General features: G+C 52.2%; 1 protein-coding gene and 1 long non-coding RNA gene across 2 annotated transcripts; both read right to left on the bottom strand.

Annotated features, from left to right (window-relative positions):
* Nucleotides 1–1,576: 1,576 nt before the first annotated feature.
* LOC311444765 lies at nucleotides 1,577–15,979 on the bottom strand. Its single transcript, XR_014698051.1, has 3 exons — nucleotides 15,577–15,979; nucleotides 2,575–2,766; nucleotides 1,577–2,042 (listed from the first exon to the last, which is right to left on the bottom strand). It is a non-coding gene; the product is annotated as an uncharacterized lncRNA (long non-coding RNA).
* Nucleotides 15,980–19,260: 3,281 nt separating this feature from the next.
* DUSP1 (dual specificity phosphatase 1) lies at nucleotides 19,261–21,998 on the bottom strand. Its single transcript, XM_084536138.1, has 4 exons — nucleotides 21,457–21,998; nucleotides 21,163–21,311; nucleotides 20,824–21,043; nucleotides 19,261–20,294 (listed from the first exon to the last, which is right to left on the bottom strand). The coding sequence occupies exons 1-4, from the start codon at nucleotides 21,824–21,826 to the stop codon at nucleotides 19,924–19,926; spliced, it is 1,110 nt and encodes a 369-aa protein (XP_084392264.1). The 5' UTR covers nucleotides 21,827–21,998; the 3' UTR covers nucleotides 19,261–19,923.
* Nucleotides 21,999–22,775: the final 777 nt, after the last annotated feature.

The raw sequence follows: 22,775 nt of genomic DNA, 5'->3' as shown, positions 1-22,775 counted from the left end.
GAGGTGATCACCCCAAGGCCAGGGAAATGGGCCCTGGAGCCATGTGGTTGGCATGCTCAACACTCTCCATTACTCAACCATCTCGTTTCCTGCAGTGTAGCCAGGATCTCAGCCCCTACAGCCCCAGCAAGAATTTCCAGATGGATAAGAACAGCCTCCTTTTATCTCCATCTGCTCCCATCCCTGCTGGAGCAGCCTCCAGGCTGTCCCCAGGAGGAGGAGAAACCCAGACAAGCCACTCCACGGCCCTCAGCTGGACACTCGCAGGCACTCAGGGCAGGCTGAAGGGAGCCTGGCAGCACTGCTCTGAGGACGGAAGCAGAAACCTTCTCTGACTGTGCCTTGCAGCCTGTCCCCACTTTGCACCCACTGATTGCTCCCATCACAGATGGAAACGCTGCCCAGGGACAGGATTCCCAGGAGGTACAGCCTCGCCTGCTGGTCAGCAGAAGGTGATACTGCAGCTCTGACAAAGGGCTGTCTAGCACCACGCTGCCTAAAATACCCCCGCACAATTCTGTGCTGTTCCTGAGTATTTTTCTCTGGAAGAAGACCTGATCAGGCTAAATTTTCATAATGTTTTTTTCCACAGTTACCATATCATGAAGAGTACAGATTTCCCAAGCGGATTTGAAGCCAAAATGCATCGATCCTGACCTGTAGAAAGGCTTTTTTACATTCTTCTGTGTTTATTCAAGCTCTGAACTTTCTACTGTTGCCAAGAAGCAGTCTGGCTAGCAATGACCATGGTAATGATTTTTTAAAACATGAACATCTGTCTCCGTTGGGAACCAAGCTGAGGTTCACCAGCTCATTTCATACCGAGACCACCGAGCGGCTGTCAGGCAGTGCTAACGCTCAGCATGTGTTATTGGACTGGATCCAAAAGCCTTCAGAAATGAAAGCTTTAGCTCCCATAAGCTGTCACACCTCAGCTCTAGGGATTCGGCATCTGCACCACGACTCAGCCAGCTGTTCCAGCTGCGTGGTGCAGCCCACAGCTTTCCCAGCAAGACAGAAGGAGACTTCAGAGTTCACTCACACACACGGTCACTTCTGCAGGGTAGGTCCGGTCAGGGCTGGGCCAGCCTTGTCTTCACTGCTGCAGAAGCAGGAGGATGCGATCTTTAACAGGGGCTATGGGTTATACAAGGCCACAACCCCTGAGCAACAGGACAGCGAATTAGCTCAGCAAGTAACAAAACATGCCATTTGTATTCCTCTCCCCATCAGCCCTTGTTCTGGAAGCACTGGGAGACTAACGCAATGTGCCAAACAAACAGAAATGAGAGCAGACCTTACACAAGGAGAGCACTGGAGCTACTGCCCAGGGCACATCCATGTTCTCAGGCCAGTCCCTGCAGCTGCATATGGTTGCATACACTGTAATTGTGCTGCCTGTCCTAAGGTGTCCATGAACTGACCGGTGGTTGTGAAGGAGCCCTTGTAATTCCCTGTCCCATTGCCCCGCAAGGAGATATTTTGGGTTCTGTCACAATATAATCCTGGAAAACTCAATGTCTTCCTTCCTGAAACTCTGAGAGTTGCAGCAATAATAATATGAATGCCTAGCTTCTTACTTAACAATTTTATTAACAGATCTCAAAGCACTCCGCAAATCTTGATCCCCAAACTGCAGACAGAGAACTCCATCCCTGGGCAACAGCAGGAATGATGTTTCCATCGAGGTCGCTTGGTGGCAGACCTGGTACAAAACCACACATCTCCCAGTGCTCACTGGTTTTATATCCCTGCAGTGTTAGGGCATGCTGTTGCTCATATCCTGGACACTTGCGTGTTACTCCCCCATGCTCCCAGTAAGAAGCTGTTGAAGAGCAAAGAATATATATATTGAGTCACTTTACATTTTTTCAGTGTACAACTCCATTAAGGGCCACTTGTAGAATGACAGAAATTTGTTCTTTCTGTGAAGAGCAGCTGAGTGATGTGACAGATCAGACTCTCCAACATCTCTTGAATCCTAACCTCAGATGACTACACCAGGCAAAGTCCTTCACGTATCTTTCCAGCACTTTCTCCCTCTGTAGAAAGCATAAAATAACAATAGATATGAATTTTGCTTTCAGGATGCTGTGGGAGTTAAATAGACACTTATTTTTAAATACCTAAATGGAAGTATAGATAATATCTAAAATGGTCTGCAAGCATTGTTACAACTGTATACCTCAATGACGTCATTATCACCATTCTCATTACAGAATATAATCAGTTATGATTATATTCTTGTGCTGCCTGCACCCAGAGATGCAGTAAATGCCTCTGCTGTGCAGTTTCTGCAGCCTTCTGGTGTAGGGCAGCGCCTCTGGGCTGCTCTGGGTGCGTGGCAGCTGCCAGGATCGCCCACTAGAGGGGAGCTTTTCCCTACGAACCAGCAGCAAAGCTTTGTAAGTATAAACTGAGCACGGATTTCCAGAGATGGATTTGCACTGACAGTGCTCCCGGACAAGTGTAAGAGTTTCCCTTTCAGCTTAGCTTATGCCACTTGGAAATGGGCTTGTTACATCTGCTGGTCGACATGTGCCCCCGCAGCTCTGCTTGTACCTCGGGGTTCACCTTTGGAAGTAAAAATCAGTACACATTGGTACAAAACCAATGTCCAGCCAGCCAGCACGGGCAGAAGGATGACATCCTTCAGTGAGCATGTCCAGGGTCCTCCTCAGACACAGCCAAACATTTTCATGTTGTTACAGGTTTTTTTGCAAGATGTCAAAAACTCTAGGCAAGATTTCGGTCTGGAGTAGTTTTCTGCAGTAACCACAGACACCGGTATGAGGAGGGAAGGGAAATGGTATCAGGCAGACGTCCGTTCACCTTCCACTGCCGCCTTCTGCAAACAATCTCCCCTAGGAGAGGAGAGGGCAGGAAGGAAGGAGACGTCCTTGCTGATGCCACAGCAAACTTTTCAGACATCTCTGGCAGGCCGTGTATCAACACACACCTAAATGTCATCTGATAAGAACATGGAAAAAAAAAAAAATGACGCGGCTGCAGGCCACATGAAATGAAGTCACTGGCAGTTCCTCACCACTGCTCCCAGAGCTTTGTCTCCCAGACACCAGCCAAGCCAGCCTCTGCCAGCCACACAGAGCCATCCTATTTTGTGCCTCAAAGTCCAGCAGATGGCAGAAAGACATACAGGGAAGGGGAAGAACACACTATTAATTACAAACACGGTTATTATTTGTAGAGCAGTACCCAATACCTCCTGATTACAATTCCAAGTTTTATTGGGCTGAGCATGACAGGATGACATTTCTATGGCACTTTTCACCCTAGAGTTATTGCAGGGCCAAACAGGCCATATTTCTGGCCCAGGACGTGTACACTGTGAAATAAATGTGTTTTGAACTCCGTAGATGGAGACAAGGGTATAAATCCTGCACTGAGAGCTTGCACGCACTCTGTGCAGGTTGTCCTTAGCCAGAGCTGCTCCCTGGACCCATTCATCCTTTCCCCCACCGTCCCCGTCTGCCCACTGCCAGCTCAGTTACATTGTTCTGGCCTCACAATATCCAGGAATCACAGATGAATGTCCCAGCTCCTTAAATTCAGCCTGGAAAATATCCCTCTGTAGGAAAGAAGCTACTTCTAGAAAACACCATGAGCAAGGTAGCCGTATTTAAACTCTTGGCAGCTTTTTATTTATTCATTCTGCAGTAGCTATTTTAGAGGGTGTCATATGAGAAGGAAACAGAAAAGAAAAAAAAAAAAAAAAAAAAGCCTCTCAGCTACTGTGACAGCAAATCTGGACAAGACAAATCTCTCTGAAGGTGGGATTGTGTCTTTCTGTGGGTGTGATGGCTTCCACCCACCACTTTGGGGTGACGAGAAACAGCGGTTTGGCAGTGACAGCAGTGCCGTACAAGAGTCTATGGCAGGAGATGAAAAACCACAAGTCAAATCACATGTATTAGGGTGCTCACATAACTTTCTACTGCACTGAAAATTAGGGTATGACATTTTCCCCGTCACACCTTGAAGACACAAGGTTCCATCTATCCCTTAACACCAAGAAATAGTGGGGTAACGCTGCAGGTTTCAGAGCGACCCCTGAGAAGTGTCAGAAGCCTGACATGGGGCTGGAAGCCCAGATGTGTTAGGTATGCAATAGCAACTTCTGCTTTGGCTTAACATGAGTCACTCCTGTAAGTCACAGGACTTAAAGGCCTCTCTTTTTGAATGGAAAAAAATAGTGGAAAATGTGCCGGGGAATATTTCAAAGCATGTGAAAGCTGATAAAAGCACTAGCAGCTGATTTCTGGACCTGGCAGAGGTACTCAAGAGATGTGAGCCCCATTTTTTTCTCTCTCTCCCCTATCATTGACTTTCTGGATGATTTTTCACAAGTTACTCTCATGACTCAGTTACCTCTTTCCTCTGTGTTAAGGAGATGGAGACTCACCTCCTTGATAAAGCACTTCAAGATCTACTGTTGATGTGACTACAGGCTGAATAAGAGCCTGAGATCACCCCAACCCATCGTATCTCTGCGGTGGTCACTCTGCTGATGTGGTGTCTAACAGAGTGGCTAAGTGTTGGCTGACGAATAGGTACAGTCACTCTGCACAGCCTTTCTGTGGTGACACTGCTGGGCTGGGGACCTGCACATAGCCAGAGCCCATGTTTCCTCCCCAGGCTGCCAAATTTGGGCTGAAGAGAGGCACCTGCCTCTTTTTTTTTTTGTTTCATCAGCAGGCTCCAGGTGGTCTGTCAACGTCTCAGCATCCTGTTAACGTCCCAGGATGGCTTTCAAGGTGCAGGCCAGTGAGCCATAACCTGCTTTTCCCTCCCCAGCTCTTTCTGCAGTATTTGCTTCTAGATTTCCACCATTAAAGCCTTGAGTTGTCCAAGCACATGTTTCCCAGTGTCCTGGGACCACACGGCTATGTGCCTGCATAGAGCGGAGCCTGTAAAGTCCCCCAAAAAAAAGATCAAGCAGCAAATAAAATTAGCATCGTGGGCTGCGCTTGCTGCGCTGAGGGAGCTTATTTAGTGTGGGAAGGGGAAATGCTGGAGGTAGTGTGACCAAGGTATGTGGGAGGAGGCAGAGAAGGAAAGCTGAGCCATCCCACACCTTCGTGCCGCTTCAAAATACGAGACCCAACAGTCTGAGGAGGAGGTTATAAATGGCTGGTCAAGTGAGGAGCAATAAAAGGAAACGCTGTGTCCTGCAGCATTCAGCAAGCCGGAGAATATATGGCCAGAAGGGTCAAGAGAGCCAAATTGTGCAAGCGAATTTTTAAAGGACAGCCTGTTTTTCTAACTACTAATAGCACTTGAAGTTACGATAGCATTAATCTTGGCTCTTGCCAGAGGGTATCAGTTGGTCCATCCACCTCCCTGCTGCCCAGCAGCATGTCAGGAGGCGGGTTGGAGCCGGGCACGTTGGCGTTTTCCATCTGTCCCATGCCAGAAGCAGGGCAGCAACCTGAGCAGAGGGCAGGATGGAGACTCTGGGGTGGCTGGGACCAGCAGGAGGTGCAAGGCAAAGTGCCCCCTCCAGTAGTGGGGTGTGTTGGGGCTGGAAGGAGGGTCATCTACTGGCACAAGGACGCATCTCTCCCGCTCCGATGTGGGGTTGGATTGCCCCTTCTGAGCTCCCTCAGGGTCAGGGTGGCCAGGCACAGCAGAGCAGTTGGGCCTGCTGTGGAGATGAGCAGCCGATGTCACATACACACGGGGGTTCACATCTCCTGGGAGCTCCCTGTGACTTGTCCCTATCTCCTGGTGCATCTTCTGGCACTCAGGAACCTTCTGGAAATTAGGTCCAAACAGGACTTCCCCTGGGGCAGTACTGAGGCCCCTTCCTACACCCGCAATCCTCTGACAGCTCAAGGAGGGCAGCAGCTGCCCTGAGCACGGAGCAATTCAGTGTCAGAGGCTCCAAGCCATGCCCGGACAGCGGGGAACTTACAGCCTGCATGGGGCAGGCAGCAGAGGGGAGGCAGGACCCCAGCAGCCCTGCCTGAACCCTCCCTGCTGACAGAGCCAGGAGTTTCCAGAGCACCCAGACCAGCCCGTCTGCGGCCCGACTGCCATTCCCTGGAAGCTTTGCCCTTTTCCTCGCTGCAAAGCCCAGGCAAGCCTGAAGAACCCGTTGGGTTTTGTTTCGAGCTGTTTGTGCTGGCACGGGTGCCCCTGTTGCTATGTTTTGCGGTGGTGAAGTGCCACAAGGTTCCTGTTGCAGGCGCTGACGTGAACCCGGTGGATCTGGAAGGAGTCGAAGAGGCCCCAGAGCATCGCTGCTGCCCTGCCGGCAGCCCCACCGAGAGGCAAAGCATGAGGGCAGCTCCGCCACAAAGTGTGTCACGCTGCTCGGGGAAGGATCGGGCCCAAAAGTACTGGAACTGGGCTCAAAACCTTCCCAAATACAGTGAATTTGGGATGTGCACGGCTCTGGGCCCAGGCTGGGAGCAAGTCCCTGGATTTAACACCACATGGGGTGCCATGGGGTCCCTGGATTTAACACCACATGGGAAGCCACCCAGAGGTTTCAGGCTGTGTTTGCTGTCTCACACAGCATGGCAGACACTGGGGAAAGTAAATCCTGTGTGGAAAGCCGCAAAACTAGGGGCACAGACTGCCGGAGCAGCAGGTGCCCATCACCCTGAGCAGGCAACAAAGGAGAAAAAGCCTCACAGTGCTTCACAGCCCTTGGCAATTTGGGGGAGGAGGAGCAAGAGCAGAGATGTGGAGACAACTCAAATGCATTCGTGCTGAGGAGACTTGTCTCCCCTTACCCCCAAAAATCTCATCTCCCCTCTCCTCTAAAATGAAGGCAAACAAGTCCCTGCAGTGGTTGGGACGAAGGAGCAGGATTCTCAGTCCCTACCAGCCCCTCTGTGTGAGAAGGAGCTTGGGGCCTCCACTCGGATTGCAAAACCCTCAGCCGCGCCGTGTTTAAGGCTGGTTTTCGCCAACGTTACCAGGGCACCAGGAGTGACTCATTCTCTCCGAACTTTCAGTTTCAGCCTCAAGCACTGCCTTTCAGAGGGACCTGGTGTCTGTTGTGTGGGTAACAAACTCTGAGACATCTCAGCACCGCAGCTGTGCAGGGCAGATATAGCCATATACAGAAATCGGCCTAATAATCGCCGCTGCTGCCTTGACCTGGCAGGAGGGAGCCTGGCCCCAGAAGGCAGATGTGGAAGGGACAAGCACACGTTCCTGTCACTGAAACCTTGCTACAGCTGCCAAAGCACCGTCGGCCAAAAAATCATTAGTGCTGTCCTATGGCAGATGAAAGAAAGAAACAAAACTGCTGCAAAATTGAGAATGTTTGCAAATACAAAAGCAAAACGCAGCGAGGAACAAACCTTTTACACAACACTTTGTTTTCAAAGTAATCTCTGGACACTAATTCAACCATAACCAGCAAATAAGAAGCAGCCAGTATGAAAAGGGGTGAAGAGAACAATGACACGTGTGCCTTTACTGGTGGGGACCCCAAATTCAAGCCCATGCACTGCCCCGGCTGCTTTCTCCTCAGAGCCGCAGGGCTCCCTCCCTCCACGCACTGGAAAAGTACAGCCCATGCGAGAAGGCTCTGGACGAGCACTTGGGGTGGAGGCAGGGGGGGAGCCGCTTCCACCCTTGCGTGTGAGAAGAAACACAGGTCTGGAAACGTGCCACGGCAACGGGCTGCAATAATAGGCCGAGCGCCCCGCGGGACGCGAGGGGCCCCACGCAGCTATGGGAGGAATGTCCCCAGCTCCCTCAGGAACCCGCTGTTCCTTCCTGCGGCGCCAACGTCACCGCCGGCAGGGCAGGAAGGCTCCTCCGCCCCGGGGCCTGCGCAAGCAGCCCCTCTCCGGGGGGCCGCAGGAGGAGAGAGGGGAACACGTGGGGCTGGGATCGGAGGGAAGGGGGTTAAAGCTCTCCAGTCCCGGTCCCGGCTGTACCGTGGGATGCAGGCGTCTCCAGGTGGCATGGGGGAAGCTGGTGGTGCCCCACGGCCCTCTCTGATGTGAAACTTGTCCCCCTCAGAGTCACAGAGGGGTTCCTAGCACAGCCAGCACCTCACAGGGTGTGTATGAAGCATCTCCTGCACCACCACATCCAAGCGCTCCCCATTTCTCGTCGTCCTCCTATGTGGTCTTGGGGAAGGGCTGGGGGAAATGGGGCTGCAGTGGTGGGGTGCCCACTAGCTGGGCCTCTCCTGCTCCATGCCCAGCCCTGAGAGGCTGCTCCCTGCCCTCACACAGTCCTGGGGGCACCGCACACCCCCTGCACACATCACCTGCGCGCTGGGACACCTCGGCAAGGAGAGCACTGACAAAACCTGTGCAGGCAGTGACACTGGCATGGTCACCATGTGGGAGGAGCTGGCTGCACGGCTGGCGAGCTGAGCCTGCAGCAGCCCATGCACCCTTTGCTCCTTGCACGGGCTCCGCATCCCCATTGCATAAGCAGCTCCGGCAGAGCGGTTGGCACGCTCGCCAGGCCCTCACTACTTTTTATAGCCTATGAGCTCGGCAACCTTGCCTGAACTTTGCAGCATGAGGGAAACAGCCATCCAGGCAGCTCAGGAAGGGAATAAACACATTACAGCAGCCACCAGGCAACAGGGCAAACAGCGCGGTGCTTCTGCAGCCACAGCCCCACCGGCCGTGACAAGGAGCAGCTCAGCCATGGCCACCGTGCTCCCGGTCCGCCTGCTCTGCTCCTCCTGCAAAGCCATTTCACCATCCTTTAGCTGCCTCTCACAGCCCCAGTACTGGCTTGAAGGGGAGGAAAAAGGGAAAAAAAAATGATAAAGAAGAGGAGGGTGAGGAAATGGAGATTGCTGGCAGGATCTAGGGCTTGCAATCTGGTGGAGAGCCAGGTTGTAAGAAGGGCCTGGAGCAACGGGCCCCAGATAAAGCAGTCACCCAATGGGTCTATCTTTCCATGCCTTATCCTGAAACAATTATTTCCCTATGGAAAGGAGGTGCAAGAAGAGAATTCTGATGTGGTAATATCTTATACCTGCTTTTTGTCATGGTGGGAAGGACAAAACAACGGAGAAGCAGGCCCCTGGTTCCCAGGGGTTAAACTGCCCCTCAGCAGGGACTGCAGCCAGTGCAGTGCAAGGGGGAAATGGAGCAACAACCCGGCCAAAGCCGCAACAGTGGGGAGAGCCTTGAGCAACAAATTACAGTCAACAGGATCCTTAAATCACCAACATAACGTACATGGATCTGCAGCTTCATCTTCCCTCCGCATTTCTGTGCCTCTCACTTGCACGAGGAAAGAATGAGGTCTGGAAGGCTGGAAATGCTGCAGGACCACCCGCAGCACCTGCCCGTGGGAGAGAAATGCCCCAGCTGGTTGTTACAAGGGAAAAGAAACCCCACTGCAGCAGCGCACAGCTCAGCATGGGCCAGTTTGATGTGAACGGAGACATCCCAGTGAAACAGCTCTTCCCCGGGATATACTGGTGCTGGAAGCTATTGGACCTAACACTTCGCCAAGGCATTTGTGCTCAAGGAACAGAGCAACTTCTCACAGCGAACGCAGTTGAGCTGGAGACAGCAGGCAGAGATCTGCTGTTCAGGAAATGCATCTTTGGTCACAGACCTGTGAGCAGAAATGGATGTCCTAGAAAGGCAGTGCGCTGCCAGCCTCTGCGCGGCTTTGACACTGAGCAATGGAGACTTTGGTGAACCTCCCAAAACAGAACAATAACATGACAACAGAAGTACTGGTCAGAAATGCAGAGCTCTCTCCCTGAAGGACCCAGCATGATGCAAGCACTCCGCCCTGAAAGGGAAATCATGTTCCCCACCTCTCATCTTGTTATGCCCCTTTCTGACCTGATTTTCTGCCATGTTGCTTCACAAACCCTCCTTGTCTTTCTGTCTAAGCCTCCTTTTCTGCTGCCAGGCTCCACAGCTCTCCACCTTGAATCTTAACCACAACGTGTAAGAGAAAACCACTACAAATACAAAGAGACTTTCCCTCCCACCTTCTCTTGCCAAGGCCACTTCACAGGTGAGCTCAAGAGCCCCATGCCTGAGCTGGCCAAGCCTCTAGCAGTCACCGGCACCATTCCTGCAAGCCCATCCTCTCTGGCTCCCCAAAAAACGCCCAGAATACTCTGGCGGATAGAGTATGATAGAGCCCTCCCCAAAGAGCTGCTCTGCTCTCAGCAGCCAGTGATCTGCCTAATTAAAGCTGGCAGCATTAAGGCTGAGCACCTCAGTCTTCATTCTAAAGAAAACTAAAGTGAGGTCGTAAACCAGGAGGTGATGCTGTGAAAGAAAAACAGAGCCATGCTGGAAATCAATGATTTCTGACTGTCATCTGCTCTTTCCACTAGAGCACCATCCAAAAATTCTTCTGTAAAAAATGATATTCCCATCATTTAAAAATTTCCATCAGGACAGTGTCCTTCTAAAGGATATAAACTTTTCGACCAGAAGTTTGGCTTACATTACGCAGGTTTCAGACCACATGATCAAAATAGCCTGTGCTGGCCTTAGAAGTAGGTTTGTGTCTTTACATCTGCTACCACTGGTAACCAGAAAAAGTTGATGGGAAACAGCTCCAGCCCAGCCTCCTGAGTCTGTCTCTACCTACAAACAGACCTAGTTCTTTTTCTAAATGAGATTATTCTCCCCTAACTTCTGTGCTTTGGTAGTAAGTGTAAGGGAAGCATTTTGTATCCCTACCCCCCTGGGAGCCAAGTTTTTATACACAGACATTATTATAGCAGCCCTGATTGGAAATCAAAGTGGAAAATTTTCATCCGGCCTCAAAAAAAAAATAAACACTCCCCCAGAACATCAAAAAGAAAAAGCTGTCATCAGTTTTGTGCTAGGTTTGGAAGTATATCCACTCTGGTTTTATGATTTTGGAAGAGATCTTCCTGGTGCACAGGTGGACAGGGGTAAGAGGAGGTTTCAAAGAGGAACAATTTCATCAGCACCAGCATGAGTGTTGTAGTCACAGCATTGTTGTGCCTCTTTGAATTTGGGAATTGGTTTTGATATCAACCCTTACAAGTTGGCTGAAAAAAAAATAATAAATAAATAAATAAGAAGGTAAGCTTCAGGTAAGAAGTTTACAACCTTCTCTATTTTTTTCAGAAGCCTTTATGCAATCAGCACCCACCCATGCCATAAGAACAGGAAACATTTCAGATCTCTGGTTTCCAATGTAGGTGCAGAAGTTACCCTGCTAAACCCCACAACCACTGGAAGTCAGTCCATGGCCATGTATGGCAATTTTCACCTAAAACAGGTAAAATAGGTCTCTGCACTGAGCAGCCAGGCAGGCTGTGGGTGATAGTCTGATCTATCTGCCCCAGCAGCTGGAGGCTCCGGAGACATTCCCTTCCCAGTCCTGTGAAGGAGACATCCCCACCACAAAGGAGCCTGCAACACTGTTCAGGACCTCTTGGTATTACTACAAGACCCGTAGCAAACAAACAGCTCCTTTCTTTTTAGGAATTTCTTTATGCCCTGGCAAACAAATGGTGTTCTGCTGCCCTTGAGATCCAGCCGATCTGGAGTGAGATATGGGTCCAAAATTGGTGAAAGCAAACAACAAGCTTACACTCTGCATTTAGCATCCTTGTTCATCCCTTTTAGCCTTGTTAAATGTTTTGGAATCTGAAGCTGCCCCAGCAGCCTATTTCAAACAAATGCAAAGCCCTCCAGTGTCCTCACTACACCCCAGCTGTAAACCAAACCCAGCACTTTTTAATTCCTGCTCCATGAGCAAATCACTGGCAATGAGCACACACTGATGGAAGCAAGCACCGAGCTCTCCCCCTGGGTATGAGCTCCTCGGCCGTGAGCTCTCCATGCCTTTTTTTGCCCTTCTCTTCCAGTTGCATCAGTTGTTTCTCTCGACGACTGCGAGCACAAACCCATGCATTTCATACGAAAAAAAAAATCCCTGCATCCCCCACCCAGGAAGATCATTTTGCGCCAGAAATAGAGTACGCTATTCTTGGGATGCAGCCTGGGCTTCTCAAAAATAGCTCGGCGCGTAGCTCGCAGTGCCACGCACAGCTCTGCCAGCTGCCTGGACAGACGGACAGGGTGCCAGTGGGCAGGTCCTGCCCGCACAAGGCCATAAATGACCATGGTGCTCTCCAGCAAGCCAATTGGTGCCTGGCGGGGAGAGGTGGTGAGCAGCATCGCCCTGGATCCCAAATGCTGTGCCTGCCTCCCTCCTGCCCACCCCCCCCCGCCACTGCTCGCCCCCCAGCCCGCGTTCCTGCTGCTCCTGGAAGGCATCAACACCAGATACAGGCGCGGCGAGCCCAAATGTAGCACCCTGACGTCAGCCATCCCTGCCGTTTGGAAGGGAAGCTGTAAACAGAGGAACAAAAGGCAGTTATAAAAAAATAAAAAAGTTATAAAAGACCATCTTCTTCGGCGCCGGCAGACAGGAGTTTAAAGAAAAAAGAAAAGGAGCAAGTGGAGGTGCTGAAATTTGGGGTCTGCTCTGTGCCCAGGTGTCTGCTGGCTCCTGGGGAGAGGAAGCTCTCCAAAAGGAGTCAGAATAGTAAAAGACTAGGACCAACAGGTTTTTTTTTTTTTCCTCCTTGCAATTAACTTTGTTCCTTTCTGTTCCTCCCAGTCAGTAGGGAAGGGTGGGAGCTATTGTTCAGTGCTGCACAGCTGGCTCCTTGCAGGGCTCCCAGGGGCAGGCAGAAATCCTGCAGCTCCAGGCCCCCGGCTGACACAACAGCCGTCCCAGCCAAGCCACAGCAGCCGACAGGGCTCATATGTGAGACCAGCACTGACCTCCCTGCTCCACCTGCACCCATCACAGCAGGTGCTGCAGTTTGTGGAGCTGTTGGACTCCTCACACCGAGCTGCCAGCAAGGCCCAAAGATGCTTCCAGAGGTCACCTCCTCCCCTGGAGGGGCAGAGGTGCTCCACCTAGACCAGGCACTGGGAGAAGCAGACTTCACATAGACACAGCCGTATGATCCCACTTAGGCTCTAGAAAGGCGCGCTTGGCACCCCCTAACACCACAGCCATTAACTGAAAGCCCTGATCTCTTGCAACACCAAAGCGAAGCCCAGCGACACAGGGGGAAATCCCACACGTGCCCAGACCCAGCCCAGGCTCGCAACTGCTGCTGTCACAGCCGACATGCACGTAGGACTGCTGACTTCTTGTTTTAATGTTAAACCACTCAAAAGCAGGAAAGTTCTCACCTTGCTGTCAGGCATTTTGTACAGATGGATTGCATATGAATGCAGGATCGAAAACAGTCACATATGATAAAGAGTAGATGCAATTTCTAAAAGGTTCATCATGCAAAAGCCCCCTGATATATGCTTCCAATCATAAAGATTTAATTGCAGAAAGCAATAAAGGATAGAAGTCATCAGTTGGTCTGCAAGTATTGCAGTGTCAGGAAGATCTATTAGTTAATGAACACCCACAGTTTATATCCTCTATAAATTAGAAAAACCTGCCGTTGGAACCACAGTGCTTGACCCCATTGCCAATTAACAAAATCATAACAAGATTTAAAAGAACAAGATAACAATGTGCAAGCAAATTTACCATAAATGATATTTCAACAAGAGTTTATGGAAGACGCTGGAAAGAAACAACCTATTTCCAGTATGTAAAAGATGTGAAAAAGCTATTTTTAGATATGTCCACCAAAATTGCTATGGGAAGGAAAAAAAAATCACCTTTCAAATGAAATTAGTTAATATCAGAAGCTGGAAGTCTAAATCACACTGCAGTTGATCATTTAGTACAAGTGGGAACTACATTTGGCTCTGGGAAAAGAAAAAAAAAAAAAGACATGTATGTGAAATTATAATTATATTTTAAAGTGTTATATAGTGAGTATTTGTAGGCAAGTGGTTACCAAGATCGACAGTGACTACGTCATATCAGAGCGCTCTGGGAGCTTGTTTTTAAATACAGCGTATGGTTTGGAAACCAACAAGTACTGAAATGAGATGGACTGGTGTCATACAACCATTTTTTGAGAAATGAAGCATTTTCTGTGGCACTTGGGATAGCCCCTGCGTGGATGTTGTGATGAACTGGCTGATGGCCGTTCCCACAGACCTGACTCAACCACCACGAGCAGAGGGTACCCTCGGTGAGTTTGCTGGTGGCACAAAACGGGGAGGAGTGGCTGGCCCACCAGAAGGCTGTGCTACCGTTCAGAGGGACCCGGACAAGCTGGAGAGATGGGCAGATGGGAACCTCTTGAAATTTAACAAAGGCAAATGCAGGGTCCTGCACGTGGGGAGGAATAACCCCCAGCACCAGGACAGGCTGGGGCTGACCTGCTGGAGAGCAGCTCTGCAGAGAAGGACCTGGGGGTCCCGGTGGACACCAAGCTGACCATGAGACAGCGTTGGGCCAAGAAGGCCGCTGGTATCCTGGGCTGCATTAGGAAAAACACAGCCAGCAGGTCAGGGAGATGATCCTCCCCACCAGTCAGCCCTGCTGGGGCCTTGCAGGGAGTGTGGTGCCCAGCTCCAGGCCCTCCAGTGTGAGGGGGACGTGGAGCTCCTTGGGGGCATCCAGCAGAAGGCCAAAGTGATGGCATGGGAGCTTCTCTCATGTGAGGAAAGATTGAGGGAGTCTCCTTCCCTGAAGATATTCAAAACCCACCTGGACGTGACCCTGTGCAACCTGCTGTAGGTGACCCTGCTTGAGCAGGGAGCTGGACACGGTGACCTCCAGAGGTCCCTTCCAACCTCAACCCCTCTGTGACTCAGTGAACGCCAAGCAAGCCCTAGATAAGTCAGGGAGAAGCAAGGGAGATGCTAACACCTACGGTTAGTAGTTGTGCTTCATCTCCATCCCCACACACCAAGCGTGTTCACGAGCGTCCCCTCTTTTAGCTCTTTCTGCCCTCAACCCCGCAGAGCCCAGCGCCACCACAGAGCGCCTGCCATGGGGACAGGGCCACCCACCGTGGTGACAGCGGTGGGAAGGGAGCTGGAAGTCACCTGCGGGCTGCACCGAGTGTCTCATCGCACCCACTCATCTGTCTCTGAGCAGCGCCCCGGAGGGGAAGCCCAGAACGAGTCATTTCTGCGTCTCGCAGGAAACGCACGCAAATGTAGGATCCTGAGCGAGCCACGCAGGAAATCCCCAGCTTGACGGTGTCCTGGGGGCTCAGGCACATCCCAGGGTCTCAGCCCTACCCCGGCCTTGCCACAGGTGCCCGCGAGGCTGGGGGCACACACAGCCCCACAGGAGGGATGCGCAGCCCCCACAGCTGCTGAAACCCCGGGAATGGGAAATTCCCAGGGGAAAAATCCCCCAGAGGACAGGCCGTGCCACACCTTGTAAGGACAAAGAACAAACCTGCCTTCTCCCTGGCTTCGGATGCTAGTCCTAAAATGAGGGAGACAGTTTGCTCTGTGACTGGTAATGGAGCCAGTCTAGGTCCACGTAGGACCCTGGCACTGCTCTCCTGACAGGCACAGATCTGCACACTACACTTCCAAAATGGGGAATAGCTCTCAAAACAGATAACCTTTACCTGTTCTGGGTACCAGGCACGTCCCTTGGGTATTGCCCTCAACTTTACATGCCACGATTTGCACAAGAGCAGAAGGCACAGACCTGAGCAGGTCCCACGCAGAGCTATCTGTCCAGGCTGAAGTCCTCGGAGCGATTCCAAGTATCTCACCAGAACACCAGCCCCTGCAGCTCCCACTTCACCCCCAGGCTCTCAGCTCTCTCCCCCCAGGCCTGCCTTCCCTCCTTTAACACCTTGGTCCACTTAACCCTGACGGGTGCTAACTGTGCCCACCTGTCCTGGTGCCTTGGCTGTGCTCTACATGTAGGAAAGAGCACGTAGAGGGGAGGCTACATGTGTCCACACACAGTACAAAGCTTGAATAATCTGTTCTTTCAGCATGGATGTTTTAGCCTGGGTTTTAACTGTTTTCCCTACCTGTCTACAGCCCTGGATCGGAGCAGATTTGGGAAAGCCAGGATTGCACTGAAATGCAATTTATGCAATTTCCAAATGCCCTTTCTGCTGTCCTGGAGCCAGAGGGGAAAAAAAAAAAAAAAAAAAAAAAAAAAAAAAAAGTGGTAACTGGGCAACTTAGATTTGCCTGTGTATGATCAGGATGTAATGTTCTTTTTGAACCTAAATGCACGACACAGCCTTGTGGCCCTGCTGCTCTGATACCGGGGTGACTAATGCAGGACAGTCCCTAAGCGGCCGTGTGCCCAGCACCTCTCGGAGCGCTGATTACAAAAGAAAGGCAAAAGCTTTGAGACAAGGGGATTACCCCAGACGCTCTAATCTGGAGCTGGGTCTGCCTGTCATGTGATAACCGGGTACACCACATCCCCCGGGTACTGCCTTTTGCAGGGGGCATTACATGCTGCTCGTGTGCTGTGCCCCCACGGGGGTCCTGTGTTGCCTGCGCCCGCCCCTCGCAGCTGGGACACCACGTGCGATGGGCTTCACGCCGCTGCACCCGTTCTTTGTGTGTTTGCACCCAGCTGCCCTCCTTGTTCGGCCGTTTTGGGGACCTGAAGGGCTCTTGTCTGTGCCTCCTGTTTGCCTTCGGGGTGGGTGAGCGGCTCCTGGCCTGGAGGAACGAGGCCGGGAGCCAGTTCCCGAAATGCAAAAAAATGTCTTTTTATCACTTTGTGACAAATTGGTGTGTCAGCAGCAGGAAGTGATGTTACTGCCGTCCTCAGCAAAGGGAAACTCCTCGTGGTTTCCATGGGGACATATGCAACTGTATAATTATGGGTTTATATAAGCCTAAGCCCTACTTACACCCGCTGTGTGCCTGGTTTCTGGGGGTCTCGGGCCCCCAGAAGGGGGGCAGGAGTTCAGCTGAGCCCTATTAGCACGGCAGGGAGCCGGGATAGCAGGAGTTCAAAGTCTGGCCAACCAGGGAGAATAAATGAGGGAGGAGAAGGGAAAATGCCCCCCAGCACGTGCACAGGGAGCAAAGTTCAGCTTGGCTGTGTCCATCCATCTCCCCCAGCGGACACGTTGGCACACTGATGTGGCATTTGCTCTCTTGCTTGCACCTCTCCTGCTTCTGGTGGCTGTTGTCTCCCCCTTATCCCTCACTTGTACGGCCCAGGAGCACTTTGGGATCAGGGCACGATCCTGTTCACAGATGATTTGCAGGAATCTGGGGGCTGGGAGCACCGCAGGACTCGGGTGGCAGCAGGAGGGTCACGACGGAGCCGGCGAAGGTCGCTGCGAGCCAACAGCGCCTCTGGGTGCCCTCAGCGGCTAGCTCCGAGAGCCCGGCTTTGTGCTGAAGCCGCTCTCTGTGCCCCTCTGTCAGGTGCCTGCTTAGGTTATAAAGCTGATCGGCTGCCAGGTAATGAGTTTTATTGTTCCAAGAAACACATAAACAACCTCCCCCGGCTGACGGAGAGCGGATTTCTGTTTGAACTGTGATTAACAGGCAGGATTTTTTTTATCAGTTGCACGGCCAGGGCTGCCAAGGTTGTATTTTTCCACTGAACGAGCTCTGCTTGGCTTTGAAGGTGAAAGTTTGTTCCACTGTTTGCTGCAGGTGAAGAAAAAAAAAAAAAAAAAAAGGCTCACGTTTCCAGAAAGAGCCTTGTGCATTTTACGAGGAATGCAGCGCTGGGTGCGACCCCATGGAGCAGCACAACCTGCCCAGGGACTTTCCATGGAAGGCAGAAAGGGGTTCTGCAGGCTCTGCAGGAAGAGAAAGACTTTGGGGGAGGACAGTTCGCTTTGAGGTGCTTCACACTGCAGAAAGATGACTTTTAACTTCGGTTCTTGGAGCCTGGGGAGCTCTCCTCACTTCCCTTTTAGCTGCTCCATTTGTTTTTATCCCTTGGCGTCAGGTCGGAGCGCGGCGCTGACGACAGAGCTGCGTCTGCGGAGCAGCGCACGTGGAAGCCTTTCAGACGCAGCGCTGCATCATCCCGGCCTTCAAGGGCACCTTCGCTTCAAGGGGCCCGGGATTTAGCACCGCGAGCGCTCCAGGTAACTTGCAGGGTTTCAGCAGGAGGCTGTGGTGCTCAGCACGCCTTCGGTTACGTGACAGGACTGCAGCTGCTTTGTGCTTAAAGACCCTCATTTATAAACGTAGACTTTGGATTGTAGCGATTAGGACGCCTTAATATTACACAAAGTACCATAAACAGCTCTTATCTGCCTGAGCAAATCCATTTTTGACAGGGCAAAAGCAGCACGTGACTCCTTGAACTTCAGCGATGCGAGGACGGGCAGCTTCCTCCTGGAGTGGATGCAGAGCCAGAACATCTGCTGTCCCAGCACCCCCCCACGTCCAGTTAGCTGGCACTGCCACCACCAACTTGCTTTAAAAACAACCCTCCAGCTGCAGTTCTTGCACATTAGCTGCCCCCAGTAAGGACATGTCACAGCAACACTGCTCCCCCACACACCCCACGGATGTCACACCCCATCCACAGCACCAACCCCGCACCATTTGCTGCCACCATTGCCCCGCAGCTCCTGCCCACGAGCTGCCAGCAGCACTAACCAGTTAGGGCTTGTCTCCCTGTTTTTTGTTATGCCGGATAAAACTCCTTGCCTCGGCTTAAATGCTGGAGGAAAGTCCAGTCTAGTGGGAATCTGCAGCCAGAGAATTTATTTGGGTCTGTGTAAGAAGTTATATGACCGCTGGTAAAAATTATATGACTGCTGGTAACCTGGCCTGTTGTTATGCCCTGATTTATCTCCAGAGATAGCACTGCCAGCCAAATATTTCACTGTAGGGATCAGAGGCGCTTTGAGTTGCAAAAAGGAATTAAGGAGGCAAGACAGAAAAAGAAAACACCTTGGCACAAACTCAGCAGCACCAGAGATCAGCTAGCAACAGGTTAATTTTTAGACTTAACCTTTGAAGCATTTGAAGTAAACAAGCAATAAGGAAGCTTCTTCCTCCTTCCTGGGAGAGGACTATTTTAACTCCCCTGTAGTCCCTTGCTCAAGTCTCAGTTGGTTCAAACTATTACAGCTCTGTTGCCAATACTGCAGCCAAAGCCACCTTACAGCTGAGAGTCTGGCCTTGGCTGTTTGCCACAGCACATAATTATACAGGGACAAAGAACTCAGGTTAAGAAAAGGCAGAAGTTTCTAGTCAAGTATGTTGCTTTTAAACTCCTTTTTCTGTCTAGTTCAGTCAAGACCCCAGGAATTTGCATTACCTGGGGCCAAACACCATTAGAAATTCAGACTGACTTATTTTGCTTGTTATCTGGGAGCTTGTAGAGAAGTTTTAGAACAGTAAGATGCACAAGACTTTAAATAACATATCCAGCTTTCAATAGAAATACCATAATTTATTCTGTTTGTATAAAAAAGTTATAGTCACGTAACAAAACTATGTCTTCATAAGAAGAAATATATTATTTCACATCATAAATAAATCAAACATACAACCCTTGGCAACTCAAAAAGCACGCGCCTGGTGCTTTCATGTCAGTGCTTGGGAAACAAGAAGAGCTGACAGATATATACACAGGATTACAGTACCAAAAAATGCTGAGGTATTTAGTTTCTCTAGAAATGAAACTGTAAGTTCATGAAGGCAAAACAATGCTCTAATGTAAAAATAAATAAATAGGATTGTCATAAGAGGGGACAGCATCAGTGTTGCTTAAAGTGTCCAGGAATGGGAATACTGGTGAGCACACTACTAAATGTGCAGCAGGCTTAGGACAAACAGAAGACAAGGGGGAACAGCTCAGGATAACACAGCGTCCTTTGCTCTTTGCGTAGGCATCCAGATATTGGCTTTAGAAGACAGCAGGAGAGTCTGTAACACCTAGTTCTCTGGCATCAGGTGAGCTCCTCTTTGTGACAGTGTTCTGGGATGCACGGATGGTTCCCCACAAGACACAAGTGACCGATGACACTGTCCCCACAGTTATTGCACTTCTGACACAGTACATCTGAGTTCTGACTGGATTTTCACCTGCCTCTCAGCAGCTTGGGGAAGTGGTGATGGGACTCTGAAGGTAGCTTAAAGCACTGGACGAGGTGTGAACAGGGATGGAGACTGGGAAGTTAAAGACTGTGGTGGTCGATGCTCCTCTGTCCAATACTGACATAGCGGGGCTCCCGGCTTCTGCTGAGCAGTTGGGGGCAAGGACCTGCGACTCAAACTGGAGCAGCTGCCCCATGAAGCTGAAGTTTGGGGAGATGATGCTCCTTCTCTGCTTCACAAACTCAAAGGCTTCATCCAGCTTGACTCTGTTGGTCCTCATGAGATAAGCAAGGCAGATGGTTGCTGACCGGGAAATGCCAGCCTGGCAGTGCACAAACACCCTTCCTCCATCGTTTTTAACAGAGTCTGAAAGAATTAAAATACACAGTTGGCAAACAAGTCCCACCGCTTCCAGAGGTGGGAAAGCAGTGCCTGCCGTTTTACATGTCTTTAATCCATCCCTTCCTTAGCCGAATAGGTGAGCCCGGTGCTTTCGAGACAAAGAGAGCCTTTGTCCTGAGGGAAACAGCACTCTAGCTACTCTCATTCTGGGCTCCAATTCCAATTATACTAATAGGTCCTCCAGGTCACTTTAGCAGTCTCGCAAGATTACTTTAATACTGATCCGCTTAAGTTCACTAGCTCTCTTCTGCAAGACTAATGCCTCTTGATTCAAGATTTCAAACAGTTTTGTAAAGCCAAGACTATTCCTCTCAGCTGAATAAAATTAATGGAAACAGTCCCTGGGCATTTATCCCCTTGGAACAAAGGCTCCCCAATCTCAGATGAAGCTGCGCTGAGGAAGACAATACCACCCCCACCCAAAAAAAAGGAAAAAAAAATCACTCACAGGGTACACCACACGAGACAAAAGAACAGTAGAGAGCTCATTTACCTATGAAATCAATCGCCTCATTAAACCAGGAGCTGATATCCGCCTTGTGGTTGTCCTCCACCGGGATACTCTTGTACTGGTAGTGCCCTTCGAAGTGGTTGGGGCAGTTGGCCGAGACGTTGATCAGCGCCGTGATCCCCAAGGCATCCAGCATGTCTTTCCGGGAGGCATGGTACGCGCTGCCCAGGTAGAGGAACGGCAGGATTTCCACGGGGCCACCCTGGAAGCGGACAGACAGACAGACAACCGGTCAGCACCGCTCGGGCAGCTCCCCATGGTGATCCCCAACACCCCTCGAGCACCCCGGGGTGCCGGCACCCACACGTCTCCCCCACTCACCTGATCGTACAAGGGGGTGCCGCAGGAGCTGCACCCCGAGTCGGCGCTGCCGGGGGCGCTGCTGGCGCTCAGGGGGAGGCTGAGTCCGGTGGGGGCGGCCGGCTTGGTGCACAGCTCGGAGCAGGCGGCCGAGAAAGCTTCGTAACCTCCTGCGGGGTTAAAGGGGAGAGGGGCGCGGGGTGAGCGCTGCGCGGCCGGGGGCGAGCGGAGCCCGCGGCCGGCGGCGGGGAAGGAGGAGGAGGAGAAGGAGGAGGAGGCGGCCACGTCCCCGAGGGACCCCGGCCGGCCACTCACCCTTGAGAAAGCAGATGCGGGCACCACGGGCTTCCCTGCAGAGGGTGCCGAGGGCCAGCAGCAGGGTGCTGTCCCTCTTGGGCAGCTCCAGGTCGGCGCTGCGCTCGTCCAGCAGCACCACGGTGTGCACCAGCCCCTGGCGCAGGCGGGAGCGGAGCTCCTCGTTGGGGACGACGTGCTCCAGGGCTAGAGCTCCCTTAGCCCGGCGGCGGACGATGGTGCTGAGGCGCACGTTGCAGGAGCCGCGGATGTGCGCCGCGTTGAAGGAGAAGAAGGAGCGGCAGTCCAGCACCAGGCACTGCGCGGCGCGCTCCTGCAGCAGCCCCCGCAGCGCCTCGCACTCCAGCGCGCACACCCGCAGGTTCACCATGGCTCGGTCGGGCCCCGAGGAGCGAAGCAAAGAACCAAAAAAAAACCACGAAAATTTTAAAAAAACGAAGCGCTCCCGGGCGGCGCGGCTCGGCTCGGCACAGCGCGGCCCCGCAGCCTTATATCGGGGCGCGCCGCCGCCGCCGCCGTTTTCTCAATGGGGGCCGGGTCACGTGGGGCCGCCCCGCGGCTGACGTCACCTTGGCGGCGCGCCACGGCCCCGCCGGCGTGACGTCATGGGCCGCCGGGCGCGCGCGCGCGCCCGCCCGGCTACAACCGCGTGGGGGGGGTGGGGGGCGGCGGGGCGGGCACGCGTGGGGTCCCGCATCCAGCCGTGCGCGGGCACGCAGGGAGCGCGCACACGCGCGTGCACGCGCAGCCGGACACGTCCCCAAGGGTGTGCACGCGCCTGCGGGCACACGCAGCGCTGCGTGGCTCCTCTGCCCCCCCAGCAGCCCCCCCACGGCAATCGGGGGGCCGCAAGGTCGCGGGGGGGTCGTGTTCGTGGCCGTGCTCCTGACACACGCGTGTCAGCACGTGTGAGCGCACGCGTGTACGTGAGCCTGATGCTGGCGCGGCGGTTCTGTGATTTGGGTTCGTGCATAGGCAAATTACACACAGGTACAGGCACAGGCAAACGTGAATGTGTGCACACGGAGACGGGTATCTGTGAGGGCATTTGTTATGGAAATGTCTGTGAGAAGCTGTTCTCACGTTTTGTGTGCGAGGAAAAAATCTGTGGTAGTTTGTTTTCCGTTTCCCCAGATGTTAGGGCGGCCCGGTAACGGGCAATGAAGCAGCTGGAGCTCTGTTTTTTTTTTTTCCCCTTGGTAGTGTATCAGCGCTTCCCAAAAGTTCTCTTTTCCCCGTGGGCGACCGGCTGCCACCAAAACACTGGGGTGTTTCTTACACACGGCTTCCAGGCAGCGCCGCTTTCACTTCCCCTGTCT

Source organism: Aythya ferina (assembly GCF_964211825.1).
Source record: "Aythya ferina genome assembly, chromosome: 14".
Taxonomy (NCBI): Eukaryota; Metazoa; Chordata; class Aves; order Anseriformes; family Anatidae; genus Aythya; species Aythya ferina.
The sequence above is the reverse complement of the archived record's forward strand: the minus strand, read 5'-3'. Positions and strand labels throughout refer to the sequence as shown.